Below are 27,879 nucleotides of genomic sequence, written 5' to 3' on the forward strand. Positions count from 1 at the left end.
TTAACTTACATATTTATTTTTGTTAACAAAACACTTAAAAACAGACAAAACTTAAGCAATAAGGTGCGAGAGGCTGTACTTTATCATCAATACTGTTACAGTTCGAGGGTGCTGTTGCTATGAATAAGTTAAAAGCTGCCGCAGAAAACAGCACACAGCATTGTAAACATCACGTTCGTTGACCGAGCACGAGAAGTTCGCACCATCTCATTCATTCACATCAATCACGACGTCCACCTGAATGGTCTCTTTTAGCTAGAAGGTGTCCTGAAGCTGCTAATGTTGTTCACCAAACAACGTCGGGGATTTTCACAAACAGTCATCACCTGTCGCTCAGCACTTCACGAGGAGGAGGGAGGATGAGGAGGAGGAGGGGGGAGAAGGAGGAGGAGGAGGGGGGAGAAGGAGGAGGAGGAAGAGGGAGGAGGAGGAGGAGGAGAGATGAGGGGGCGGGGGAGAAGGAGGAGGAGGGGGGAGAAGGAGGAGGAGGAGGAGGGGGGAGAAGGAGGAAGAGGGAGGAGGAGAGATTAGGGGGGCGGGGGAGAAGGAGGAGGAGGAAGAGGGAGGAGGAGGAGGAGGGAGGAGGAGGGGGGAGAAGGAGGAGGAGGAGGAGGAGGGGGGGCGGGGCGAGCATGTCGCGGTGAAATTCTCACAAGAACTGAAATAAATGACCCGTCAGATATCAAAACACATTTGGGAAGGAAATGATGACATAGGGAGTCATTTTTATTCTTAAATATTCATGAATGAAGAAAATAATTAACATGAAGAAGAAAAAAGAAACTTTTCTTATCTGGGGCAAAAGGGCAGGCGCTTGAGCACCACTAGGGGTCTGTCTGTGCACGCGCCTGCATGGTCTGCTGGGGATGTGTGCTGATTACGGTATAATCATGTAAATGAATTGATAATTAAATCCTATTATACTATTCACGGTATATTCAGTATCAGCTTGTTCCTCCCGCTTCATTGAAGCCGCAGAGTTTACAATAAAGAGAATAGAATTGAACTAGCGTCGCCTCAGCCCAGGTGCGTTCCCTAACACAACAGATGAAATCAAAAGGACCTCAAGGTCCGTTGGTTTGTTGAATGGGACATTTCTAAGTTAAATAAGCCAGATTAGATCCTCTTCACGTTCAACAGTACCACGCTGACTCAGGGGTAAACAAACAAGAAACCACATTAGGCTTCAGGCTCCAGAATATTAAGTTTGAACGATGCAAACGCATTCAATGAATAGAACTCGACCCTTAAAGTGATCCCTTGCATGTATCACATGGTGTCGTGCACTTCTTTGAGGAACGGGTGACTCATTCATTCAGATTGCACACCCAGTACATGGAAGAGAGACACAGAGAGAGAGAGAGAGAGAGAGAGAGGAATAACCACCCAAGTGCCAAACATGAGGCCAACCTTTCTCCTCCCATCTCATTCTTTCCTATATGGGCACCCGCAGATGGATTTGCACACAGCTCAGTCAAAGACCGATCGGTGCTGGAGACCTAAGAGGAGGAACAAAAAGACAAATACAGAGAAGTCTACAAGAGCAGAGATTTTAACTTCTTCTGGCCAGCACTTAAAAGGTAAACCTTTCTGTCATTATTAGTGCAGAATTTCCACTTATTTCAGGGTGGGGTGGACAACCCCTCCCCTGTCTTTTGATCATTTGTGCTCTTTGTATTTTGCATGTTTTTTCTCACTGCGCTCAAAAGAGTTGTGCGTTCCTGGAAACACTGCGGCGCTCACAGAGAATTATGTTTCCTTTTCCATTTCTAAACTTTCAGTCATGACTTGTTTAAACTCACAGACCAGCACTTTGCCTTAAATGAAAAAATCTCCTTGGATGGACTCGGCATGTGTTTCACTTATCTTATCAACTTCCTCCACCCTCTTGATACGGCCTTCACGTTCTACAGGCCAACGCCACTGGCTGCACGTGTACATCCCATTAGATAAATCCTCTCCCTTTGTTGTCCATTAAACGAAGAACCTTTCATAATAATTAAGTTGTCTTCTACGTCAGGAAAGATAGAATTGCAATGGCGACACCCAAAAACACTCCCCGAGGTGGCAGCACGCCGCTGTCGCCCAACCGCATCACGCGGCTCCAGGAGAAGGACGACCTGTGCAACCTCAACGACCGCCTGGCCGTCTACATCGACAAGGTCCGGTCCCTGGAGAGCGAGAACGCCGGCCTGCGTCTGCGCATCACCGAGTCGGAGACCGAGGTCAGCCGCGAGCTGACGGGCCTGAAGGCCGCCTACGAGGCCGAGCTGGCCGACGCCCGGCAGACTCTGGACGCCGTGGCCAAAGAGCGAGCGCGTCTGCAGCTGGAGCTGGGCAAGACGCGGGAGGACTACAAGGAGCTGAAGGCGAGGTGGGTGGCAGCACTTCGCTCCGGTCCAAATCCAAGTGGAGGCGGAATGCATTCAAGCTGTGGATCACATGGATCAGGAGTGTCTCAGCACCTTAAGGCCCCTGAATCCCTTAAAAGCGCCCATGTATGTCTGTGAGATGTACTTTCTTTACAATCAAGGCAACACTAGATCAACGTAAAACTAAAGAATTGAACAGTTTTGCTGTTGCAGCAGCACGTGGTTTGCCAAGTGGTGGCTAATGTTAGCAAACTTTATACAGACATAGTTATGTAACTCGCTTAAAAGTCAGAGTTAAAGTGCAGACAGAGCAAACATTGTGTAACATGCTTCACTTGACTGATTATCTGGTTTTTGGTCTAAAATAAAACTAATCAGCGTGGTGTACTCCAGCAATCGCATCGCCTCGAGCCTCCCAATTTCCCGTTAAATCTTCCTCCGTTAAAGGCCTCCATTTTTCCCTAAAGCACGAGACACGTCAAACGTGTCAGCATGTAGCGCAGAGCATCAGAACCCGGTTACTCATTAGCCCTGAATAGGCGATGCGGGCCTCGGGGGCCACTCCCTGGCCTCCGCATACCCTCCTCCTTGCTCACTGCAGTTTGACGTGGGACCTGGACTCGGCCTCCTTTCCACGCTGCCACATCCAGCCACCGATGACTAACCCTTTCCCCAGCCTCTCCCCCCTCGCCACAGTAATCACAATGCACACAGTACGTGGCAGTGTTTGCAGGGCTCCAACTCTTTGCCTCCATTATTTTTCCATAAATGTTGAGAGGACAGGCCGACGTGTGTTTGGCAAAGCCGAGCCGTTGCCATGGCAGCCCCTCGGCTAAACAGCAACGGCTGTGGTTTGTGGCGACCGCGTCCATGGGATGGGGCGAGGATCATTGTGGCCTATGAGTCATATAGACCCAGGTCTTTCCCGTTCCTATCTGGGCTACATCCTTTATCTAAAAATAGACCACATTTTTTTTTATTTGAGTGCGTGAAGGAAACTGTAGTAACTCAACTCCACTCAGCCCTTAAGTTATAAAGCGAAATGGACGTCTGTTTGGTGGGACATCCTGTAGACGTTCATAAACACTTTTAGGAAGATGAAACTTAACACCTCAGTCTTTGCAGGAACACCAAAAAGGAGTCTGATTTGGCCGCAGCGCTGCAGAGGCTCAAAGACCTGGAGGCTCTGCTGAACTCCAAGGATGCGTCGCTGACGACGGCTCTGGGCGAGAAACGAAGCCTCGACGTGGAGAACAGGGACCTGAAGGCGCAGGTCGCCAAGGTGCAGTCAGACCCACGCTCAACTTATGGCTCCGCGGAAACACATCTGGGGTCAATCTTTCTCTCATGAGTCGGCCTACGAGCTCACCAGCTCTTCGTTTGTGCCTCACGCCCCTGCGTTTTTTTTCTACTCTGTGATCGTCAATGTTAGCTTTTTTAACCACTATCTTACTTTATTTGGAAGTTTCTCTAGTGTAGTTTTAAGTAAAAGGAAAAGATAGTATTCTGGTTATCTTTGCCTTCATGGCCGCTGGAGCTCAGATATTTTTGATTAAAGAACAGCCTCTCGACTCCTGGAGAATATACTGATCCTGTTGTGCTGTCACAGCTGGATACCAGTTTGGCCGATGCCAAAAAGCAGCTGCAAGACGAGATGCTGAGGAGGGTGGACGGAGAGAATCGCATCCAGACCCTCAAGGAGGAGCTGGAGTTTTCGAGGAACCTCCACTCTGAGGTCAGACTCCCTGAGAAATGTTCTCCTTCAACTTAAATGTGTATCACATCAGCTTTGGGTCAAGTCGTTTGTGTGATTCTCCAACAGGAACTGCGGGAGACCAAGCGGCGTCACGAGTCTCGTGTGGTTGAGATGGACAACGGCCACCTGCAGGACTTTGAAAGTAAGCTGGCCGAGGCGCTGACGGATATGCGGAGCCAACACGAACTGCAGATCAAAATGTACAAAGAGGAGATTGAGAAGACCTACAACTCAAAGGTAGACGATCGGTTTTAAAACAATTGTTTCCTGGAAGCCCCAAACTGCTCCGATGAAGCGGAGCTAGATCCGCACTACAATTTGGTTTCGTCGTTTCTTTGTGGCAGCTGGAAAATGCTCGTCAGTCCGCGGACAGAAGCAGCCACCTGGTCGGGGAAGCACACGAGGAGCTGCAGCAGACTCGGATCCGCCTGGAGTCCATGTCCAGTCAGCTCAGCCAGCTGCAGAAACAGGTGACCTGAAGAAAAAAACGATCACACAGTTCTTATAGTGACTTGTGCAAGATGATAGTATGCCCAAGCTCCATCTGGAAATAACTGTCTTATCCTTCTGTCCGGCCCAGCTGGCGGCCCGCGAGGCGAAGCTCAGGGACCTGGAGGATGCCCTGTCTCGGGAGCGAGACACCACCCGCCACCTGCTGGGGGAGAAAGACAGGGAGATGGCCGAGATGAGGCAGCGAATGCAACAGCAGCTGGATGAGTACCAGGAGCTCCTGGACGTCAAGCTGGCTCTGGATATGGAGATATGTGCGTACAGGAAGCTGCTGGAGGGAGAGGAGCAGAGGTATGATGTCCAACAAGAGTCTCGCCGTTCGTCTGTGCCACAGAGTTGTCAGACATCTTCTCCTCGTCTCACACTGTCGTGTTTGTCCTCCTAGGCTGCGTCTCTCCCCCAGCCCTCCGCCCGCCAAAATGGCGGGGAGTCGCTCGTCGACCTCAGGGGTCCAGTCTCGCTCGGTCCACTACGGCGGTCAAAGCACTCCAGCAAAGAGGCGCCGCCCCAACGACACCGACAGCGAGGCCTCGAGCATCGCAGGCGGAGCCGTCGCTCGCACTCGCATCGCCCAGCAGGCCTCGGCCAGCGGGCGGGTCACCGTGGACGAGGTGGACATGGACGGGAAATACGTCAAACTCAGCAACAAATCGGACGAGGTGAGATGCTAAGATCCGATCAGTCACAATTGCACACTGACTTTTCAAAATACGAGTAGTTTCCTCATATTGTCACTGGAGGCCAAATCAGACTCGGAGAATGATGCTCGGATGATTCGATGCCCTGACTTTTTATGCAACTCACCAGGATCAGAATATGGGGAATTGGCAGGTGAAGCGACAGGTGGGGTCCGGAGCTCCGATCATCTTCAAGTTCCCCGTAAAATTCACCCTGAAAGGCGGCCAGAGGGTCACGGTGAGCGGCACTCAGCACAATCACACCACAAAGACAGTGACAGGTCACTCAGCCTGAATTGTACCTTTGACCCGGCTGACAGATCTGGGCATCTGGTGCTGGTGGAACCCACAGTCCTCCCTCTGACCTGGTGTGGAAGACTCAGCCCTCCTGGGGCACCGGAGACCAGTTCCAGACCACCCTGATCAGCGCCAACGGAGAGGTGTGTTGACTCGTGGTACTTTTTGTACATTAAGCTCTCTTCATTCGTTGTATTTTACACTGAGCTTTTTCCTCCAGGAAATGGCAATGAGGAAGGTCACTCGCACACAGTTTGAAGAAGAAGAGGACGACATGGTAGGAGAATTCTGCATCCCCTGAATATATCCCGTCTGCTTTTTTCAAAATAAAACCATCCCGCCTGAGTGTTTTGGGGCATTTTTCCGTCAAGCGTGCCTTCAGAATGTGTTCTCCTGAAACGCTCCAACACTAACGCCCGACCTCAGCAGGTGGCTCACAGCACCTGTGGAGACGGGGAGTACAACCTGCGCAGCCGGACGGTGGTCTGCGGCTCCTGCGGACTTCTTTCCGATAAACCTGGGGGCAACTGCTCCGTGAGCTCGGCCTCCCGCTCCTTCCGCAGCGGAGGGATCTCTGAGGGTCTACTGCCTCACTCCTACGTGTTCAGCTCCAGCACCCCTCGCAAGGTGGGCACCGTAGCAGCAGTGTTTCATTGACCGTTTCAAATTGATTCAGATGATGTTAACTGTGTCGATCTTTCCTCTTAGACGGGAGCCAGAATGGAGAAGTGTCCAATTATGTGAGCCACCTGGATCCACGCTGAAACAACTCCTTCAGTGTTTAATTGTTATACGTATTTAGTGACTAGTTTTAGTAATTAAGTTCAGTTAACTCCTTTAGGAATCATTTACAATTACTGTATGCAACACAACTTTATACTGCTTTTTTCTAATGTAAATAGGCATGTTTATGAAATATTTTCTGGAATATGTAAGGTGATTAAAAAAGTAAAGTGACAGATAAAATCACACTTTCTTATGGCAATATCCTAGTTAGATCTGATGTACACTCTGTGAACGTAAACATGCAGCAGGCTTGCAGTATTCATGTATGTTTAGTTATTTAGATTTTTTGTTTCATTAGAACTAGCTTCTAAAGTTTCTTGTTACGAATCTGCAGAATGTGGTGTGTTGTTTTGCTGATGTCGATAAGCATGTTTTTCAGAACCTGCCTTCTTCTACAATAATGATGTGATAGACAAAGTACTTTGCAGTCTTACAAAAGTACAAAAATATTAAGATGGACAGGCTGTTTTAATTGTGGGATTAAATATATGTGATAAACTGTCTGTAATTCTTTTTTTATTTAATTGGTCCTCATAAAACGTAGATATTTGATATTTTGCAGCTGTCTATTTAAATCAAAATTTAATCAACCCAAGGAAAGGGTTTACTTCAGAATATAGGTCTCACACACAGGAGCATTGGTATTGAAACAACGGAAAGTTAATATCATATTTATAAAATACACATCATAATAGTGTGCAAATAAACCAGCATTTCTTAAAACATTTTATACATATAGTTATAGTTACCTCGAGGGAGCTTTCTCCTGTATTTAAAACATCTAATTTATTTTCAGATTCATTTGTTAGCTACAATAAATTGTTGCCTTCGTGTCGATTCAATAAACATAAATTTACAAAATTACAACGTAAAAACAATACAACACGCTGAAATTGGTCATTCTGTGTGATAGTCCACTGGTGTTTTACACGCAATTTAAGAGCAAAAAATAACAACTCATTTTCACTTTACCCAGTAACAAGTAATCCGGGCTTTTCTGTAGTATTTCTACCTCTACTTAACGTTAAATAAATATGTAAATTCGGTCTCCATGTCTATTCCTGCTTAAAACAACATTTAATACCCCGCACGTGTTTTCCTACAGATGAGACTTTTATTTTGAAATCAGACCCGTGTTTACCTCATTTCAAACCCGGAAGTGAGAGACACCGTTGGTCCACAAGTGCCGTCGCACCGTGTCCTACCTTTTTTATCCGTGCAGTATTGATCCGTAAGTTGTGGCGTAGCATCGTTGCACGTGAAGTTGTTTAAAGAACGGCCTGCTGTCATTTGGTGAGTGTCATCGATAAAGTGTCTATTAGACAGTCGAGCTCCAGCAAACCAGCAACCGGGACCCCGCTCCTCTTACGCGGGGACAGATGACGTCACATGTGTGCACACTGTAGAGCCCACTGAGGCACATTTGCGGTTTGGTGCTATAGAAAATGAATTGAATAATCATGGCGCAATCTAACACCGCCACCGCTGCAATGTTGATTAACACAAATGTTGATGTGTCTTTTCTTACAAATGAAATACCAAATGTAGGCCTAATATTTATGCATTTATAGACCGTCTTTAATGTTAAATATAAAAGACAACTATGTTGTTTACAATTTCCCAAAGCTCAACTTGACCTCTTTTAATAAGAATGTAGGTCAAGTCTGAACGCAGCCTGTAGGCGTCGTGTCTCACAGGCTCCACAGTTCCACTTTAATCCGCCCGTGAAGTCATGGGATCCATGTGGGACTTCCTTCAGTTCGCGGTACATCGCTGCGTTCCCTTCTGTCCCAGCAGTTTGGATCACCTGGATGTTGAGTGCGCGGGCTCTGCTTGGGATCGGCTTCCTGGTGACCTCAAGGGCCGCGTCCGTCCTCGCTCAGACGGGGACATGTGCGCTGTCTGCTGCAGCTAACAACCACAAGAAGGACTGTTTCACTAGCAGACCAGCATCCACCATGGCCAAGACCATCAAATACCTTGGGTACTATTTTACATCTTGTGTGTGTGTGCGAATCGACTGTCCACACTGACCCGTTGATGCTCCCCGCAGGCAGGAGGAGGCTCAGCACATTGATGAGGAGCTCTTCAGTGAGTACGGCTTCAGTGTGGACCAGCTGATGGAGCTGGCTGGACTCAGCTGTGCCACGGCCATCGCCAGGGTGAGATGTCCATCTGGGCTCTTATTTAGAATTTAAAAAATGTGTGTTACCTGGAGAACCGGGTTAACAATGAAGGTTTAGTTTTGTTCAGTTTTCTTTCTTCCTGACAGGCTTATCCAATCACCTCCCTGGTCAAAGCCAGACCTTCTCTGCTGGTGATTTGTGGACCTGGTAACAACGGAGGTGACGGCTTGGTCTGTGCACGCCATCTTAAACTCTTTGTGAGTGCCCTTAACTTGAGGGACGCTGGGTAAGAGAGGTTTTCCAAAGCTCAGAAACACTCGCTTTTGTCCAAAGGAACCACACAAAATGTTTGCAAAGTAACGATCAGAGGCTTGAATGGTTTGGCCGGTTTCTGACTGCAGGTGGTTAAGTAGTGCTCACAGAAGAGCCTTGAAGGACAACCAGATCCTTAGTAGCAGCTTTGAGCCACGCCCAAGACATCACACGCCCCTTGAACCCTTTACAAACCTGGTGATTAACATTGCCGTGTCTAACTTGTGTCTGTCAACTCTTCTCGTCCTGGAGGGTTACGAGCCCACCATCTTGTACCCGAAGAGGCCAAACAAGCCTCTGTTCCAGGGCCTGACCACGCAGTGCCAGAAAATGGAGATCCCCTTCCTGACTGAGATGCCTGAGGTATTACAGCAGGGAGCAAAGACCCTTCATTGTGTTCAGGAGTGGGCATTTAATATGCAGCTACTCTATTCCTCCCGTAGCCCAATGAGGCTGCACTTCGCTGTGGGGGAAGTAGGGCTGGCGACTGTACTGCAGAAGACCAAACGCCTGCCGTGCTCTCGATGACGAATGAGGCAGAATCATTTACTTGTGTTTCCAATGTGCACATCTGCAACATATGAACAATGACATTGATTTCTCAGGCCGCAGTGATGGACGAGGCTTACAACCTGGTGATAGACGCCATTTTCGGCTTCAGCTTCAAGGGCGAGGTGCGAGAGCCTTTTGGGTCCATCCTGGACTTGCTGAAGAAGACGACGGTCCCCGTCGCGAGCATCGACATCCCCTCAGGTCAGTCCTCACTCGCCGCACAACATGGACTTCCCCATGAATCGAAACGTAATCCCGTAATTGGGTAGAATTCCCTATTATGTTGAAATACACAAAATTTAGAAAGTTCAAAATGTACATGCTAGGATATCAAATTATTGCTTTGGATGAATCGGTTATTTGGCAAGTCCAGTTGATTTCTATATGGTCGTTCATCAGTCTGTGACCATTGTAGAATACATCAAAAATATTGGCTGGATTTGCATAAAAAAAGGCTGCTAATGCTCCAGAAAGGAAGAACCCTGTTGCTTTCAGTGGCCCGCTCACTTCTCCTGTAGTGCGATCATTAGACCACGGCCAAAGACTAAAAACCGGGATCTTGATAGTCACTTCTTCTCCCGCGTAGAAGCGGAAGCCTGGACTGGGTTTCTATAATCCTCTTCGTTTTTGTCATTATGTTTCCTAGGTTGGGATGTGGAGCAAGGCAGCGCAGACGGACTGCAGCCCGACATGCTCATCTCCCTCACTGCTCCCAAGAAGTCCGCCCGCTTCTTCAGAGGACGATACCACTTCCTGGGAGGCCGCTTTGTGCCACCGGGCCTGGAGAGGAAGTACCAGCTCAACCTGCCCCAGTACCCCGGCCTGGACTGTGTGTTAAAGCTGTAGATGAGGACGCGCTGAGGAGGAGAGTCGCCGGGGAGCTTTTAACGCTCACCAGTTAACACGTAGCTGGTTTGCGGTTACTTTGACCCTCACAGACATGTAAACGTGTGTATCTTCTCATGTAGTGGTGTTCTAACTCCAGCATGAGGACGGTGTCTTGTCGAACCTTTGGAGACAAATCAAATAAATGAAAATAATTTAATGGCTGTACGTTCAATATGGTGTTTAAAATTTGAGCTTCATTAACTCTTGAGAACTCTTTGTTCATGTGAAAACACAACGCTTTAACGGGGTGGTTGCCTTAGAGACGCACAACAGAGAAATTGATTGGCGGTTGCCTGAGTTATCGTTTCTCACGTGAATCGGGTATCATGTGAACTTTTCATTTTTTATTAGTACATTTTAAGTTTTCATTGAATGTACAACTAGCAACTGTAAGTACAGTCCGTCATAGTTCATCACCTTCTGTTTTATTTAATCAAATTTCCATACATGTAGTGTGTGTTGCATTATTCATACATCGGTTGGTGATGATTCAGTAAAAACCTCTTTGACAATCAGCCTTGTGAAGTGCAAGAGACGCCCATAATACCACTTACGTCAAATATAAATGTGAGACTACATATACTTAAAGAAATAATGTATGTACGATGTATGCCGTCGACAACGTGGCTCATGAATGCATAATGGACTTCTGGAATAAGTGCAGAACATGCTTTTGCGGCGCAGAAGACTAAATACGGTGCTGGCACCATGCTCTCCTTGTACATCATCTCCATGGGGGAGCTTTGTCAGGGAAAAAGGGAACTAAAGGCTTGTTATGAAGAGGAGTTTGCTCCCAAAGGTGTCCACATGCAGGTCAGACGATGGAAGGATGTTTTTAGTCCACGTTGGAAGCCTGAAGATAAAGACAACATTTATTAAAGGATTTTGAAGCACAGATTCAAATTTACCAGTTTATGCTGCTGACTTTTGTGGGATACTTTTGAGAAATCTACAACCAAATCCCCCTTTTCATTTAACAAATGAAGCAAAGCATTTTGAGTATTAATTGACACAAAAAATCCAAATGTTATATATTTATCATCAATTAATTTAACTTCATACTAAGCATGAGATAGTGTATGTTCAAATATATTCCTTGCATAGTAAAGTTAAAGCTGAAGAAGTTAAATCATAAAACCATTGACCTGATTAAAGAACAAGTTGATGACACGGCTTTGCTGGAACCAAATGACAAAGTTTCATATCCAGTTCTGGAAAGCAGTTTATGGAAATAATTGTTTCACAAACGTACCTGTGCTATTCTCCGACCTGCACCCCTGCACAGTTATCTTTACCTTCCGAGGCGATCGCTAAGTATTCAGCATTGCTATAAGGAGAAAGAGAATAAAACAATGTTGTGAAACGATGTGAAACGTTTAAGTTTAGCACAGTCAAACGGGTGAAAAATATAAAGAACAAACAAACGTCACAACTGAGACCGATTTTTGTTCCTTTTTTGACTTACAGGAGGAAGGTTTTGGGTTTTACTATTGAGGAGGATGACACGATGGGACGAACAAGACGAAAACATGACCAACAGTCAGAAAAGGGGAGTGTGAGACAAAGAGACACACAAGTGAAAAGACACAAACTAGATGGAAACATTGATGTTCTTCAAAATAAGTTCTGTAAGAGACCGGGTATAAAGTAAAGGCAGTATTCATTCAGAAATGCACATTTCAAAGCGAGCATTTTTCTATATCCTGTTCATATTCTTTTGTACTTTATTTACTGCAGAGATTGATGGGGAGCAAGCGAGCACACTTTCAGTTAAGCAGGCGGTTATCCCTTAAATCCAACAGGACAGTAGATTAACGTGTACTCAAACAAAGAGGTCGCTCCTTTTTGAAGAAAAGTGGAGTGCTGCAAGAATGGAAACTGGCATCGCTCTGGTTTCCTTCCCATTAAGCTAATACGATCGCAAAGCTTTCTAATGCAAATGTTTTGCATCAAAGTCCACAGGAACATTTTGGCAGATTCACATGAAAAAGTCGTGAAACCGGGTCTTTTTCCAGTTGTGTGTTGTTTCAAACTTTACATGCATTAGAGCCCAAACAATATATCAGTATATATCAGGTAACAGTAAATTGCAGTATGGAAGTGCTTAGAATGTATTTGAGCTTATTTAAATAAAGTGCTTCCATTCTATAGCGGCTCAGTAGGTTAGCTTCAGATTTAAATGAAAGTAGCCTGCGTTTTGTGTTTATGCCGGAATATATTGTTTCTGCTCTGCTCAAATATCAATGAGGGTATTTGCTTTAAAAACCCTGCACTTTGAGCAAAACAACACATGTACTTGTATAAGGTTTCAATGTTAATCTGGATAAAAACCTTGCATCTCCAAAGTGTCTGCTTTTCAAGAACTGACCATTGCACCACAGCAACGTTTAGCTACTTTTATATGCATTAATCAGAGAATCCTATATATAATAAAACTAAAATCGTTACAAGGTTTTCAAACGTTGGGAGTTTAACACTTGCAGAAAGTCTGCAAGAAAAACGACTTACGCTGCTTCTCGTAAGGCTTCTTCCCCGGCTGCAGATATTTTCCGGTAGCAGTATATCATCTCTATGAGGAGCCAGACCTGCAGGCCGATGATGGACACGTACATCATGACCTCGGACACGATGGACGCCGTTCCTCTGGTGGCTGCCGACATGAACAACACCAAACAACTGAAACATTCAGGCCTTATTGGGAAAGTTCTGATAAACACATGAAGGTACTTCCTCTCATAAGAGGAAGTTTGAAGACGTTATGCAGCTGACATCTTAACAGAAGGCTGTCTCGTCAAAAATGTCTTCTTCCTGATTTCTTATTGGTCAAGGTTTCGCTCTGGGGGAATCTATATATCTTAATCTCTATCGGGGTAAATCCTGAACGCACAAACTCCATTCGTCGGACAGCGGAGCGCCTACCTTTGGCGACCACGGTGAGGTGGACCACCTTGCTGATGACGGTGCTGTACTCGTAGTTGTCGTAGAAGAGGATGCGGTTGAAGAAGCATTGGTAGGTGCCCGAGTCATTGAAGGTGACATTGAGCAGGTATATGGACGCGTCTTGGATGTCGTTGCTCCTCTTGCTTCCGTTCCAATCTATGCGGTCCATGAAGTTGTCGCTCTCGACGTTTTGGCCTTCCTCTGTGTAGGTGTAGATCTGGTGCCACGGAGACATCAGGGATCGTCAAAAACGATAAAAACAGTCAGCGAACGAGAGATACAAAAAGCTACACAGTAGGTCTTTAGTGCTAGGGTGATGACAATTAGACAGCAAAAGATACACAATTTCAAAAGGAAGAAGCAAAAGCGCCACTTTCCTATAACATCATATTCAGCAGTCTGAAAAGTCTGTAACTATCCTCATGCACCCATCTGTTCACAAAATGCATAAACTATAATATACTATGTTGGACTGGATTTCCAGATAATGCTGTGCTGAAGCACATATGAAGCTGATGTATGTTATCGCACTCAGTGGCCAACTGAGGACAAGGTCAACGAGGCTGCGTGTCATCAGCTTTAATGATCCCTGTGGTGTAAAATATCATGATTGATTGCTTCTGACCCTCACCGTGACCTTGTTATGGGGAGGACGCGTGTGGGAGAGAAGGGTGTGGACGGTCCAGCATACATGCATAAAAAGCTCGTGTCTTAAGGAAAGTGGCCTATAGGACAGGATGCTAAACTCTTTCGGCCACAACAGCGCTTCACGCTCCACAATCATTTACATTTCGGGGCCGGTACCAGACGAATACGTCCTCGGGCGGATGATTTGCACACTCACGCGATAAAAGTCGGCCTCCCCTTTGCCCCTGAAGTGCCATTCGACGGTGGCGGTCGCCTGCACCTCGCTCCTCCTCTTGCAGGAGAGGCAGCCCAGTTTGAAGCCTTTGCCCGCGACCGCCTCGGTGTCAGAGTCCGGCTCTGCACAGGCCCCACGGCAGTGTGCTGCGAAAACCAGGACAAACGCTCACGCCTGTGGCTGAACATGCTGCAACAACACATCACGGAGGCTGTAGGTGGACTCACCCAACGAGCAGCAGAGGAGAGTAATGAGAATCACGTGCAACATCCCCATGTTCACCGGATGTTGGAGGGGCTGTTTATGTGACGAAGGACCAACTATGGCAGCAGCGCTCCTGGACTGGAGCTACAAAGGACTTGTTTAAAACGGAGTGATTGTCATGACACTTAGTAATCAAGAAATTTGCAATGATTCTCTTGCTGTACTTAAGAGGACTGGGTGAAATGTTTCACAAGCTACTGTATCAGCTAAACATGCATTGCTAAGTGCAACATGTACCAGGCCTTCCCTGCATGGCTAAATCTGTTTAGGATGTCTTGAACACCCTATTGCTTTTTGTCCACAAATGACTGATGCTTTTCGGTTTCCTTTTCTGCTTTCAATTAATCCAGCAGCACATGAAACAATCCGGATATCTGACACACAGTGTTCACCCAGATCAACACCGTGAGATTTCATTGTCTTCTTTCACATGAGGTCTTACAGTGAGTTTACATCATTTGCAACACGAAGGCTGCGGGCTAGACGTCTGCAAAACCTTTATAATTAATGCTCTTCGATCACAAATGTAAAGGCTACGCGCTGCCGTGCAGGCCTGTTAAATACACACCGATTTGATGGCCAATTATTATCCCTGATCGGATCACCAAAATCGGAGCTCACGGTCCTCCTCAGAGCAGAAGATGGAAAAACGATTAAAAACCCCGTCCTCCTCTGCGGTGACAGCTGAGTGATGGAGACGCTGCGATCTACTGGCCCCCGCGCACGCGGAAGAGATGCTTCGCTCGCCAAGGCATTGCGGACAAAACTGCGCGAGGGCATGAAAAGACGCTAAAAAAACAGAAGGCTCATCTATCAGATGCGTGCGATCCCCGGTAACGGTGAGGGTTTTTCTTCCTGCGCCACAGCGGCACCTGCGTCGCTCGGATCACAGCAAAGCTGCAGATGCACTGCGGTAAAAGAAGGGGAAAGGCGGCCGTGCGCGTGCGGCGGAGCGGATGCAGTGTGTGATGACTGGTTGGGCTCCTGTCCTGCTGTTTTTTTTTCATTTATATACATAAAACAAGCTCTGCTCTGTTCGCGGGGCCACTGCAGGGGCCTCAACTGGCGTTTATAGCGCGTTTAATTTGCAACAAAGTGCTCTAACAGCTGGGGTAGTTGACGTTGAGGCGAACTGGCCCTTTAAGGGAGCTCCGGGGGGGGGGCGTGGCCAGTCACTCTAATGATGGCGTCGTTCTGTCAACAGCGATGGCCACGTCACTTCGTATCAGTCAATAACTTTCGATAACTTTCCACACTGTGGCTTCGGCTATTTTAATACTAATAATTGGATCTTTCCTGCCAGTATGATGACACCAAACACCCCCTCGCGTTGTGTTGAGGAGCGCTGACGCTGCTTTGTCAACCAGCTAGCATCAGCTGGTTGACGCTGCTAGCATTCACGAGCTCGCTTCCATTGTTATTACACAACGATCGAGGGTAATTTAATTCGTATCCGGACTTCACGGACGTTGATGATGTGCTGCAAATAGCCAGCGGCGCGCTCTATACAAGTAAACAAAAGCTCTGCTTACCGACATAGCAAAGGTACAGTACACCAAGCTGACTAGTTAGCTCGCTAACTAGCCTGCAAGCTAACCAGGGAGTGCTGGTCAGATAACTTTACGCAGGAAGGAGTGTACATATTTTATTATTAGCAGACTACATGTTAATAATAGTGTTTTTCATATGCGACTGTTTCTGTGACGCACCGTGTTATTGTTTACGGTAGCTGACATTAACGAGCTAACGTTACAATGGCTGTGATCAGGTCAGATGAAGGCTCACTTATCAATATCCTTATTGACAGTCCTCCCACTTTAATGTGAGGATGGGGCTGAAACGATAATGTATTATGTTAAACGTTGGCTATGGTCTATTGACACGTAATTAAAACGTAATTTAAAATGCAATCATCTAAAAAAGTGATACATTAATTGAGATTTGTTTTCCTGCTTCTTAGTCGTGAGAATTTACTGCTTTTATATTGTTTGACTGTGAGAATGATTTGACATACTGTTTGTATTAATTGGGAAAACAAGTCATTTGATTGTACTTGTTTGGCTCTAAAAACAATTCGGACCCCACAGAATATTAAACATACACATAAGACAATCTAAAGCAGTAAACGTTCACATCCGCGAGGCAGATCCCAGTACATGTTGGTTTAGTTCTTTCCTTTTTATGATAATCCCTAAGAACCTTCTCTTGATCAACCAAAGTATTACATGACTAATTATTACAGCTCTGCTGGATTGTAATTTGTTACATTCACCTAACTAAGAATCCCGCAATGTATGGTCTCTATCAAAAAAGTGCAGCTCGGTTTATAATCATCAACACATTGTAATTAAAACTTTCCTCGATACAAAGGGCACGTTCCTTCAAAAAATGTGACCGGCAATAAATAAACTGCAAACAAATGAATTGCATAAAATATTATAAATAACAGTTTTGTCCTGTGTAATGTTTTGTCGTTCTCCGTAGGCTTGTTAGAACATGGATGCCCCCTGCAGTGCGTCTGCAGCTCCAGCTGGCTTGACTGTGCAGGTGTGCTTCCCCGGCGCCCGCGCTGCCGTCCTCGACAATCTCAACCGCCAGCGGGAGGAAGGCCGGCTGTGTGACCTCTCCATCCAGGTGCAGGGGCGAGTGTTTCGGGCCCACCGCTGTGTGCTCGCTGCGTCCTCGCCTTACTTCCACGACCAGGTGGGACGGGGCGGATCAGACTCATCCGTTTCCGACGAGGCGTCGCCCGCTTTCCCTCCACCCCAATGTTTCAAAACGTCTTCTCTTCTATCTCTGGACAGGTGCTGCTGAAGAATGTCACGACCGTTTCTCTACCTTCGGTCATGGACCCGGTGGCCTTTGAGAGTGTCCTGAGCTCGGCCTACACTGGCCAGCTGAGCATCGTGCATGATGACATTGTGAATTACGTCACCGTGGCCAGCTTCCTCCAGATGTGGCACATCGTGGACAAGTGCACGGAGATCCTGAAGAGGCCTCGGCCCTCGGCGGACGTCGGCCCCGGGGAGGCCGCCGCCGCCGCCCCGGCCCACCCCGGCACCGCGTCCCGCCAGCAGTCCCCGAGCAGCACCGACTGCTTGTACCTGGAACGGGAGGGAAGAAGGAAGGAGAGGAAGCCGGACGCCCTGCCCCCTTTAGCAACGTGGAGACGTCCGCAGCAGTTCCCCAGGTGGGGGCGGACGCGGTCCTCGTCGGCCCAACACTCAGCCGACTCCCAGCTGGACACGCTGGCCGGCTGCGCGGCGAGTGATTACGGCAACTGCGAGGAGGCGTGGGCGCCCGGCCACACCAAAAGCAGCCACTTTGCTCACGACGGGCCGGGCAACAACGGCGGGAGCCGGTACCACGGGGGGCTCCCCGGTGGCGAGGCATTCAAACAGAAGGTCCGGTTTCAACAGCGGGGCGTGGCGCCCGGCAGCGGCAGACTGCTCGATAAGAATCGAGAGGGCGGAGACAGTGATGAGACGCAAGAGAAGAGGAGGAGGGAGAAAAGAGAAATCGAAGCCGACGAAGGAGTTGGAGAAGCAGCCGCGGAGAAGAAGGCGGGCTTTGTGCAAATGGGGCACTGCGGTACGATGCAAAAGCCACGTTTCACTTTAACCAGGAATAATATTTCGAACATACATATAATTGTGGGAAAGAAGGTCTTTTCTTAGAAGAAATGTCAAATTATTTAGAAGTTGGTCCGGAGGGCTTTAGATTTTCCTACAGCAACTAGCAGACTTCATACAGTACCAACAAAGGATTAAAGTCGATATCATCACAAATACAGTACATTGATATCAGGGATACAGAATTAACGTTCCTTAACTTAAGTTTAATTAATTAAACGAGCCAAAGTCTTAATAATTGATCAATTACTAATTAGTTGTTTCTAATTATTAATAAAAAAAACCCTACATTTTTTAAATCAAAAAGAAAAAAATCAACCAAGAATTGAAATCAGAGATTCTGATAGTTACATTTCATCCAAAGCTGCCTAATACAAGGTATAGAAATGAGTTCCACAGCCTTCAGTTCCCAGTCTGTTCTTTATGTGCAGGGTCACTGATTACCTCTCCTTGTAGGTGGACTTGATTTGATCTTGTTTTTACATTTATTCTGCAGACTTCCGCCCATTTTCAGATGAGAGTGTAGGCCAAGCCGCGGGGAAGGCCAGGGTGGAGGAGATGAAGGATAAGGTGCACAGAGGTTTGGCAGGAAGAGACCTCCCCTCTGACCCGCCCGGCGCTCACGCTTACCAAACCGCTGAAGGAGTTCCGGGCTCCGCCTGTCCGGTGTCGGCCCGGCTGCAGTGGCAGACGGGCCCCTGGTCCCAACAAGAGCAGAGGCCGCAGGACGGAGAGGGTGGCAGCTGCAGTAAAGACGAGGACGAAGACGAGGAGGAGGAGGAGGAGGGGGAGGAGGGGGACGCGGACTTTGAGTGCTTCACAGAAGGGGCGGTTGGCCGAGGCACATACAGCGAGATCGAAGATGGCACGGGGCAGGTCTCCCAGAGGCCTTTAGTGCCTGCGTCCCCCGACTTCACCACGGGAGGGTCAGAGGTCAACTGGCCCTCCACCAGCGCGGTACAGGGTGGCACGGCAACCCCCGCCTCACGCCGCCACTCGTCTCCACCGTCTGCGTTTCCACCGCCCTCCTCGCCGCCGACTCCGTCCTCGTCCTCCTCGGTGTCCCTCGCCGGCGCCCCCTACACGGGCAAAGTCCACTTCTGCCACTGCGGCAAGGCCTACACCCTGAAGAGCATGCGCGACCGCCACGTGAAGATGCAGCACCTCAACCTACGGCCCTTCGGCTGCCCCGTTTGCACAAAGTCCTTCAAGATGAAGCACCATCTGACCAAGCACCTCAAGACTCACGGAGGGCTGCGGCCCTACGAGTGCGGCCTCTGCGGGAAGAAGGTCATTTGGAGGGACAGCTTCCTCAGGCACCAGGCCCGATGCGAGCAACTGGCCTCCAGCTCCTCGGCCAACGGCGAGGACGCGAGCGCACCCGCGGCGGGCATCGACGGCGGCTTCGCTTACGAATTCGAAGAGGGCGAGGCTTTTCTGGCGCCGGGAGGACAGGTGAAGGTGGAGGAGGCGGATTTTCACGGGGAGATGGAGGAGGGGATGCGCGGCCTCCTGGGCAGCGTGTCTGGGATGGTGGACGAGCTGAGAACTCAGTCCCCAAACCCGGACGGCGGTAGTCATGTTTTTAAAGAGGAGAGCTTCAGCGGTAATTAACACAAATACACGCTGACGTGGCGACTTCATCCGACACAAAGTCATTGGCGGCTCGATGGGCGGCGGCTTTTGTTCCATACTTTTTTTTTTTTGTCTGCACTTTTCATGCCGCGAATTATATAATAATGTGTTTAGCAATTCTGTGCTTTCATCAAGTGGTCCCATTTCAATTGTTCAGTGCCACATTCTTGTTAAGTGATGCTGTCAGCTGTACATCTGTGTTGTGAATATACTTTTTTACTAATACATTAGGATAATAAATGTGTTGTGCGACACATTTGTGTCTCTTTACACAAAGTCTTGACTCAGAAAATTGATGGTTATTCAAGAACTTTTTTTTATTATGGGTTATTATAGCTGAGGCCTATTCGTTAACACCAAAAGTCCTTTAAAAGTGCCGTGGCTCATTCTAGAAGAGTCTGGCTCACACCTGACGGTTCTTTTGCAGCACAATGGTGAAGCACCAGAGGTCTCTCTTGCTCAACGCTACAGAACCCGTCACGATGCATTTTGTACACCGTGTGAAGAAAGTATCCTCCATTAATTCCATAAACGTTCCAGATATCTTTCAAGATGACAAGCCAATAAATGGGACTCATTTAAAGTAAAGAGGTGCATTGGTATTGCATACAGCACGGCTCTTATTTTTAGCCAGTTAAATTAGGCCAATTTAGTTCACTTTATTCTATCAAAGTTTTTTTTCCCACATATGAGTTTCTGTGGCCATTCAGGCGAGGGACAAACTCTACTCTCCTGGTACATTTAGTTCATGCTAAAATGCGTCGAGTGCAGGGAAACTGCCAGTGTGATGCAGATTTCTCGCCACAGGGCCGATTATCGCAGGAACATCGTATGCAGATGGAGCTCCTTGCTAATTGGGAAGTTAGCGGCAGCTGTCCTTGAAAAGTTCTACCTCAGCATTATTTCCAATGATGGGAGACGTTGTTTTTGTCCCACCTCTCTGGGCATCTTTCCTTTTCAGTGTTCAATTAACTGTGGGACAAAATGTACACCTGGACGTAACTGAAATCAGGGTTTTTTTCAGTTCGCACACAGTTCAACGCTTTGATACCTGGATCTCCGTCTGAGGTGGATGATTGGCCTCCAGGTGCTTTCAGTTATGGATCATGGGTTGATTTTTGGGGCTAATGCATTCATGCTTTCTTTTCCCACTTTAGTTATTAAGCTGCTCAGTGAACCTTGAAAGTGTTCGGCCATGTCTGCTATCGTCATGGTTACAAACAGCAGGGGGGCCCTTAATCGGGTCGCAGTATTTCTTGTTACACGTCTTGTACTGAGTCCATCCATTCTAAATGTACATGGATCAGTAGTTCATTTTAAGAAAGGGGAATGTGCCACTTTGGATTGAATGGAATAAACAAATTTGTGCAGTGTTTGTAGTCTTAATGCTAAGCTAAGCTCAGCTAATAGTTTTCTTGCTGCAGCTAAAGCTAACTAAACCGCTCAAGCCGAAATAGAATAAAAGCATAAATGTGGCTCATTCAAGAGAGATCTGTAAAAAGGTAAAGAAAAGACAACAAGGCTGTCGGATTTGAAAACATTTAATAGCTGAGAGACACAATGTGTTTATTTTTAGTTAGGCTGAGCATTAAAAAGGAAACAGGACGTCAGAAAAAATACAGCCTTTACAGTTCCACTGCCCATCCTGTTAGTCAACATACAAACATGTACGAACGAGAGTGGCAATGTCATTTATTATGAACAAAACAAAATACGTGTCAGAACATTTGAATTCGACCTTCAGTACTCCTCGTCCCACCTCGGGGTCACGACCTCAAACCTTCAAACCACTTCCTGTCTCGCCATCGCATTAAACCAACCGTCATCTTCAAGATGAAACACAAAGGACGTTAAAACCTCAAACTCAATGTAAGATGCAGCCAGATAACTCACAATAAACGAGATCCACGCAGAAGCTACAACATAGGAAACAACGAGGGTTCTTTGGTTACGTAACAGTGCATTTGAAAAGGGCCTTTTTATTCATTTCATCAAACTGTACATCTGCATTAATTACACTAAAGCACGATGAAACAAAAACAGTGGCTGGCACAGTATTAAACACAATATTATAGTCCATATACTGCAGATTTCCAGTTGTGTTTTCAAATGCTTGGCGACAAACGTTTCACAGCAGCCACAGACGGACATCGCTCGGTCACACGGCGCCACTCGACTACAAAACGCACACGACGGGGAGCGAATAGGAAAAGCAAACACAGGCCGCAGACAGCTGGACACTAGCACCATGGGAGCGCCAAGCTGCAGGGGGGGTGGTGTTCCTTCAACGTCACCGTCCACACACACACACGGGGGGGGGGTTGTGTTAGTGGGTTAGCGTTTCTGGAGGTCGCGAGTCCGCCGCCTGCTCCCCTCCTTTCCCTCGTCCCGCCGGGTCTGCGGCCTCGTCCTCGGCCGAGGGCTTAGAAGATGGTGCTCCAGCGTTTTGGGGGTGGACGGGACTTGGTTTCTCCCTTGGGGAGAAGAAGCAGACAGGAGGGAGGAGGAGGATGAGAGAGTCTCCTGTGGCATTCGTAACAGCAGCCTGAAGTAGTGTTGTCAGTTAGAACTGCAGAACCTTCACGAGAGATTTGATTGTCGAAAACGTTGCATTGTTTGGGATTTTGAGGAGATCGTCCACATTGAAAATCTCCCCCTCGGAAAAGTCGAGGTAGAAATGAATGAACGGTTGTGAGGAAAGTTTAATATCTGGGATGTACTGTAGGTGTGGAAGTGGAATATGTCGCTCCTTAGGCTGGTTAGTTTATTACGATGATGAATGAGATGGTGAATCATTACTGTAACTGTTCACTACTCACTGGTCTCTGGTGAGAGCATCACTGTTGCATTTGGGGTCGAACACAGACAGGAGACAGTGTTTTATGAAGCCGTGACAGACAGCGAGGGGGGGTGTATTTCTGTGAGACAAGTAGGGGGCGGTAAGCTCACCAGGTTGAAGATCTTGGACAGTGTGCTTTGGTCTCTGCGTCTCCTGACCGGCGACTTTGCGCTCTCGGGACGCGGGGACGAGGCCTAAAAAAAGAGGCCCCGTGAGCACAGATGGAGCCTGAAAGCCTGCTGCTCTGCCACCGCTTAACCCTCAACTCACTCCTCTTTCAAGAGGAGACACATTCGATCTCAGCAGAGCAATCAGACGTCTCACTGCTTTGACCAAAGGCCCAAAAAACACTTTAAAAATCTTATACGGGACACAATTATTTCTTTTAAATAAAAAAAAAAATCCATTGGCATTTAAAAAGTAATTAAAAATGAAGAAAATATGTGTTGTGTTGCCATCCATCCTATTCACTCAGATTGATTAAATGTTTGAATTTATAGCAGTTACTCCACGCTGACGGGGGGGGACACACAAAACAGAACCGCTCCAGCAGTGTGAAGTGGAAGACACAGCTGTCCCGTCTGCTACTGTGAGTGTGAGACACGCGTGGAGAACCAAGACTCGGGTAACAACAACCTTCCAGGGGGGGAGACGAAAGAAAAGGAATCACAATGACGCACACAGAGGACACGCGTGACTCTTCACTGTCCAATAACGCACAGGGAGAGACACAAAGAGCCGGCAGCCAACACGGATGGACCGGTGACTCGCGCCCCGGCGCACAGGGGGTGGAGGTGTTACAGAGGAATGGGGGAGAGGGGGAGAGGGGGGGGGGATGCAGGCCAAGAGGTCCTAAGAGAAAATGTTTACCGGTTGTGGTTCATAAAAAGTCGAGCAGTTTCAAAGTCATCCAGAGGCAGCGAGTCGCTCTGGATTGAAGCAAAGAAGAATTTATTGCAACGTCATTAATTTACCGATTAATGTGCCGATACTCTCATTCAGCGATCGACCGAATCACAGCGGTCTCCCCGTTGCAGCCGCAAAGAGGCGGCTTACTGCTGCACGCGGGTGCCGCGGAATTAGCTTTTTATGTTGGTCTTGATTTGATTTGCGCTCAGATTCAAAAGGTTTTTTCTCTTCAAGGAGGAATAGGCACAGTGTGGTGGGGGAGGCGAAGGAAGGAGGGTTAGGTCACGGGAGGTCACGGGAGGTCAGGATGCGGAGGAGGTCTCCACGGACGGATTTAAATGGGGTAAGACAATCACACACACACACACACACACAGAGGGGAGGTCAGAAATGAGGCTTTTGTTCGATTCGAGAAGGGAAGTTGCGACGTACCAAACCCAGGGCGTCTCTCCACTGGACATGAAAAAGAAACAGACAGTGAGACGGTGAGACGAGGAACAGCGAGCGGCGTGCGGTGGGAGCAGCGTCCGCCTCCTCGCAGAATCATCCGGTCGAAGACGTTAGATGGCAAGGTGAGCGGCGATGTGCTGGTATGTTAGTGGAAGATGGGTGATTTGCGCTGGCGATCACCAACACGGGTCAAGAATTTATTTCTCTTTTCTTTAATGAAAAATGCATTGAGCAAACTCACTCTGTTGACACTAAAACTCACTCTGTTGACACTAAAACTCACTCTGTTGACACTAAAACTCACTCTGTTGACACTAAAACTCACTCTGTTGACACTAGGTTTGATATAAATAATTCGAATGGCTTTTGTGTGGTTCATTTGTTAAGCCCCCCGATGTACATGCCGGTGAGTTTACATTTAAAGTTAATTTTCTCTACAGCAGGGGTCTCAAACTCCGGCCCGCGGGCCACATCCGGCCCAACGGGGCGACTTTGGCGCAAACCCACCGTCGACCGTACCGCTCGCCGGTCGGACCGTCAGGGCCGCCGCCGCCCCCGTCGACCGTAAAGGTCTGGCCCGCGTCGGGTCGAAGTGGGCGGCATCTGGCCCGCACCTGATTTGAGTTTGAGACCCCTGCACCTGCAGGATGATTCCTGAGGACGGCGACCAGCGCCATCATCTGGTGAAGATCCCAGTTCGTCATTTGGATCGCTGTGAGGCTAAAGGGTCGACTGCTCATTAGCAAATATTAGCACGCTAACACACACGATTGTGACCACGCGTTACACTGGTTTTCTGTGGACATCGAACAAAACACCAAAAACAAAACTGTAGTTGAAAGAGAGGAAGAAAAGTTCTGTCTAAAAAATGTGATCAGAAACAATGAAAGTCATCGATGCATCTTGACGCTGCACCGACACGTCTGGAGTGATCAGCAGAACAGGTATTAATGAGGTAGAAAAGGAGACTCACCCTGGATTTAGGACGAGGAGAGGACACCTGAGAGACACCGAGCAGCAACAACAACAACAGTGAATGATTGAGCTGCCGCTCTTTTGATTCAAAGTAAATTTAAGACTTTTTTTTGCCTCTTGTCTCAGAATAATACCTTTAATTCAAAGACAAACCCAATGGTTCTCAGCTGAGAAACTAAATCTCAGCTCGACTTTTCTACAACATGAAATGATTCAATGAAACAAACTCACAAAGCTCCTGAAGAAGTGAACCACAGCGTTTTCATTGGTCCGGCGGCGAGCGGAGGATTGCTGGGGTGAAGTGGCCAGGTGACCCCGGAACGAACCCTGTGAGGGTCAAAGGGAGGTCAAGTGACTGCATCTGAGTCCTTTAGAACTGCAAAGTCCCGGTGAAACGGAACATTTCAGCAGCGTACAATTACATGAGGGATTTAAATAAAATCCTGATTTTATGATGTAGTGCGAGACGCAGCTGTGGATCCGCACACCTCACGTCCCGTGAAAAGCTGAAAATCGATTCATGGACGGAAATGTCTGAATATTATTGGTTGAAATCGGTGGTTTGCATAAGTGCTGGTCATATTCTGATTTTTGCATACTTATTTAAGAATGAAAGAAAAACACAAAGACACTGAATGTGCGATGTGATCTTAAAGGGATGAAAAAAGGGATTTTTCTGTTTTTCTCGCATTAACAACCATGTTGTCTTTTCATGAATTGGTCCCTGCTGCACCTCACCTCCTAATGTTATAATAACAGTAACTATAGGACGTTCACATCTCACAATGTACATACAAAAGCACTGTCATCGGGTGAGACGGCCATTTAAACACTACAGGGAAATTGTATGAAAGAAACCTTGGTGCGTTGCGACAAAAAGTACATTTAATTCCTTCTCTGTTTCAGCCTAAAGAGATGCCTTTCACATACAGCGATGCACCTTTGTGGCTTTCAATTGGTGAAGAGAGAAAGTCTGTGAGGCAAAAGATACAGACTTATTGTCTGTATGCCTCCAAATCCACAAAACCAGAGACGCCGGGATGTCGGATGAAAAGGAGCCGTGCTGCATGAGAGCGTCTCTCGCTGCCAAGGAACGCTTCCATCACACAGTGGAATCGTGAATTTGAAAGAGGTTTTATCTCCTCACAGCCCCGGGGCTCGCTGACATTACAAACCACCTTATTTCTTTAACTTTGGCTTCTGTCGAAGTTTACTTGCGAATTGGAAAAGACCAAATAGCAGCACAAGTGAGCCTGGTTGGCGAAAAGAGGATTTCAACGTCATCAAAAAAAGGAAATTCATTTCTTCCCCCAAAATGCGGTGTAGCCCACACTGGAGTTCTGCCTTAGTGTGAAAACGCAGGTCCAAAATGAGATGATAGTCAACCCAGATCTTAATGAGGGGAAGTCATCAGCCATCCGCCTTTCAAACTGAAAAAAGCACATTTTTCTCCTTAAAACTAGTAAATTAGTGTGTTTGCAGTTGACTTTGATTTGTGTTGAAGGTCAGCGAGAAGCTGAACCAATAAGAGATTTACATCCCTTCTGTGTGTATTTATTCATGGGTTTAAAATATTTTCTTAAATGTCAATAAACCCAGCGTATCATCTTTATTGTCACTGCTTTTCCTAATTCATTAATATGGCGGATGACTAAAGTCTTCAGTCACTTGCATTTGAATTAGTAACAAATGGTCAAAGTACTAAAAACACGACGACGACGATCTGATCGCAGAGTGTGACGTTAAGTTCAACTTTTGAGAAGTTGTGGAAAAAGAAAGAGCCCAGAACCGCACTCACCTTGCTCCTCTTCTTTTTGTCTCCTCCTCCGAAGAACTTTGTAATCTGATCCATGACCCCGGGGTTCTTCTTTTTCCTGCCGAGCCCGAAGGTGCTCTGTCCCGAGGTGCTCGCCGTCGCCATGCCAGTGGTTGCTGAGGTTGGGTGGGGTCGACCTCTCTCTGTGCGCTCGGCAGTCCTCTCCCGACTCGCTCCTCAGTGCACAGTGCACTCGTCTCCGCTGCTCCTTCAGGGTGGCTCTGACGTGCCCCCCCCGGGGGGCAGGGGGGGACGTCTTTGAAGGTGTCGCCTCCTCCGGTCGCAGGGCACCATGGGACGTGAGGAGGGGTCAGGTGTGGTGTGGTGTGGGGGGGGGGGGGGGCGGCTGCTGTGCCAGTGAGCTCCTCGGCTCTGGCCGGGCTCCAGGCATTCTGTTCGAGGGCTTCAGCGGCTGTGTCAGTCTCTGCCGCCCTCCGCATGGGTTCGGGGGCCATTGTTCCATAACAACAAGGGTTATCTCCGAGTCTGCACTCACACCCCGATGCAGAGCGGCCGCTCTGTGGGGGCCATTGTTGCATCGGCCTCGTGCATCCTCAATGCATTGTCTTTAAATTGGATGTACAGTCACCAAGTTCAACAGGCTGCAAGACGAGAAAATGCTTCTTGTGTGGAAACCTGTGAACAGGCCAAGTATCTGTGTCCGATACTATAAACCTGTGAATGCTTTTGTTTTCATGTTGGAACCATTTAAATCCACAGAGCTCCAGTTATCACAGACGAATGGGGCAACTCATCATGTTGTAGGTCAGAATGTAACCACATCATTGGACAAATATGTGAGGTCGATCACTGAGGTGTGTCCAAAAATGTGTTCTGGGAGGAAATCTGTATGAATTTATCTTTGAGACAAGACATTTCCTCCGACTTCTTTAGGAAAAGGGTGTTTCTGAAAAGCGTTCACCATTCAATTATCAGAACCTGTAATTCTCACCATCTTAAAAGGATGATCTGATAATATTCTTGATAATATTGCAATCATTATCATGATACTGTTCTAAGCCTCTTGCACAGTCTAAAGATCAACATCGTCCAAAACATCAAATGGGGTAAAAGAGTGGGACTTATTTTGTCAAGAACACTGAATGAACTTCTCAGAATAATGAAACAGCCGAACAAACACATGAGTCAGAGTGAAAACTGTTTTGTTCACCACCTATTCCCATGTCAAACAACATTACCAGATTTTTATTTCAAATGATCCGTGACACTTATTGAGTGTAACTGCAGCTGTTGTTTGACGTTGTCCCGTTTTTCACGACC

At 47.4% G+C, this 27,879-nt stretch overlaps 5 protein-coding genes across 19 annotated transcripts; 3 read left to right on the forward strand and 2 right to left on the reverse strand.

Moving 5' to 3' along the window:
* Nucleotides 1-973: 973 nt before the first annotated feature.
* Nucleotides 974-6,901, forward strand: LOC120826820 (lamin-A). 4 transcript variants are annotated; one of them, XM_040189365.2, is made up of 13 exons: nucleotides 974-1,580; nucleotides 2,021-2,374; nucleotides 3,498-3,654; nucleotides 3,982-4,107; nucleotides 4,195-4,365; nucleotides 4,473-4,598; nucleotides 4,709-4,929; nucleotides 5,024-5,297; nucleotides 5,446-5,553; nucleotides 5,636-5,755; nucleotides 5,833-5,889; nucleotides 6,039-6,239; nucleotides 6,321-6,901. In XM_040189365.2, the coding sequence occupies exons 2-13, from the start codon at nucleotides 2,037-2,039 to the stop codon at nucleotides 6,354-6,356; spliced, it is 1,935 nt and encodes a 644-aa protein (XP_040045299.1). In that variant the 5' UTR covers nucleotides 974-1,580; nucleotides 2,021-2,036; the 3' UTR covers nucleotides 6,357-6,901. The 4 variants fall into 4 exon arrangements, with proteins under 4 accessions (XP_040045299.1, XP_040045301.1, XP_077936931.1 ...); XM_040189367.2 differs by having other exon boundaries at nucleotides 6,042-6,239; XM_078080805.1 differs by having other exon boundaries at nucleotides 1,316-1,580; nucleotides 2,026-2,374.
* A 592-nt stretch (nucleotides 6,902-7,493) lies between these two features.
* On the forward strand, nucleotides 7,494-10,433 carry naxe (NAD(P)HX epimerase). Of its 2 annotated transcripts, none has more exons than XM_040189368.2 (7): nucleotides 7,494-7,691; nucleotides 8,196-8,382; nucleotides 8,452-8,560; nucleotides 8,671-8,781; nucleotides 9,089-9,199; nucleotides 9,442-9,589; nucleotides 10,035-10,433. In XM_040189368.2, exons 2-7 carry the CDS (start codon nucleotides 8,210-8,212, stop codon nucleotides 10,232-10,234), a joined length of 852 nt encoding a protein of 283 aa, XP_040045302.2. In that variant the 5' UTR covers nucleotides 7,494-7,691; nucleotides 8,196-8,209; the 3' UTR covers nucleotides 10,235-10,433. The 2 variants fall into 2 exon arrangements, with proteins under 2 accessions (XP_040045302.2, XP_040045303.2); XM_040189369.2 differs by having other exon boundaries at nucleotides 7,540-7,629.
* Nucleotides 10,434-10,574: 141 nt separating this feature from the next.
* Nucleotides 10,575-15,398, reverse strand: scn1bb (sodium channel, voltage-gated, type I, beta b). Of its 2 annotated transcripts, none has more exons than XM_040189371.2 (7): nucleotides 14,911-15,398; nucleotides 14,306-14,426; nucleotides 14,061-14,224; nucleotides 13,196-13,433; nucleotides 12,785-12,926; nucleotides 11,529-11,603; nucleotides 10,575-11,129 (listed from the first exon to the last, which is right to left on the reverse strand). In XM_040189371.2, the coding sequence occupies exons 2-6, from the start codon at nucleotides 14,352-14,354 to the stop codon at nucleotides 11,534-11,536; spliced, it is 663 nt and encodes a 220-aa protein (XP_040045305.2). In that variant the 5' UTR covers nucleotides 14,355-14,426; nucleotides 14,911-15,398; the 3' UTR covers nucleotides 10,575-11,129; nucleotides 11,529-11,533. The 2 variants fall into 2 exon arrangements, with proteins under 2 accessions (XP_040045305.2, XP_040045304.2); XM_040189370.2 differs by having other exon boundaries at nucleotides 14,306-14,436; nucleotides 14,911-15,256.
* A 79-nt stretch (nucleotides 15,399-15,477) lies between these two features.
* Nucleotides 15,478-19,885, forward strand: zbtb22a (zinc finger and BTB domain containing 22a). Its single transcript, XM_040189364.2, has 4 exons — nucleotides 15,478-15,887; nucleotides 16,827-17,045; nucleotides 17,147-17,933; nucleotides 18,471-19,885. Exons 2-4 carry the CDS (start codon nucleotides 16,839-16,841, stop codon nucleotides 19,586-19,588), a joined length of 2,112 nt encoding a protein of 703 aa, XP_040045298.2. The 5' UTR covers nucleotides 15,478-15,887; nucleotides 16,827-16,838; the 3' UTR covers nucleotides 19,589-19,885.
* Nucleotides 19,886-21,134: 1,249 nt separating this feature from the next.
* On the reverse strand, nucleotides 21,135-27,044 carry mbpa (myelin basic protein a). Of its 10 annotated transcripts, XM_078080807.1 has the most exons (8): nucleotides 26,581-27,044; nucleotides 25,014-25,109; nucleotides 24,781-24,807; nucleotides 23,790-23,810; nucleotides 23,319-23,377; nucleotides 22,559-22,642; nucleotides 22,429-22,449; nucleotides 21,135-22,083 (listed from the first exon to the last, which is right to left on the reverse strand). In XM_078080807.1, exons 1-8 carry the CDS (start codon nucleotides 26,701-26,703, stop codon nucleotides 21,936-21,938), a joined length of 579 nt encoding a protein of 192 aa, XP_077936933.1. In that variant the 5' UTR covers nucleotides 26,704-27,044; the 3' UTR covers nucleotides 21,135-21,935. The 10 variants fall into 10 exon arrangements, with proteins under 10 accessions (XP_077936933.1, XP_077936935.1, XP_040045308.1 ...); XM_078080809.1 differs by lacking the exon at nucleotides 24,781-24,807; XM_040189374.2 differs by lacking the exon at nucleotides 23,319-23,377.
* Nucleotides 27,045-27,879: the final 835 nt, after the last annotated feature.

Source organism: Gasterosteus aculeatus, chromosome 10 (assembly GCF_964276395.1).
Source record: "Gasterosteus aculeatus chromosome 10, fGasAcu3.hap1.1, whole genome shotgun sequence".
Taxonomy (NCBI): Eukaryota; Metazoa; Chordata; class Actinopteri; order Perciformes; family Gasterosteidae; genus Gasterosteus; species Gasterosteus aculeatus.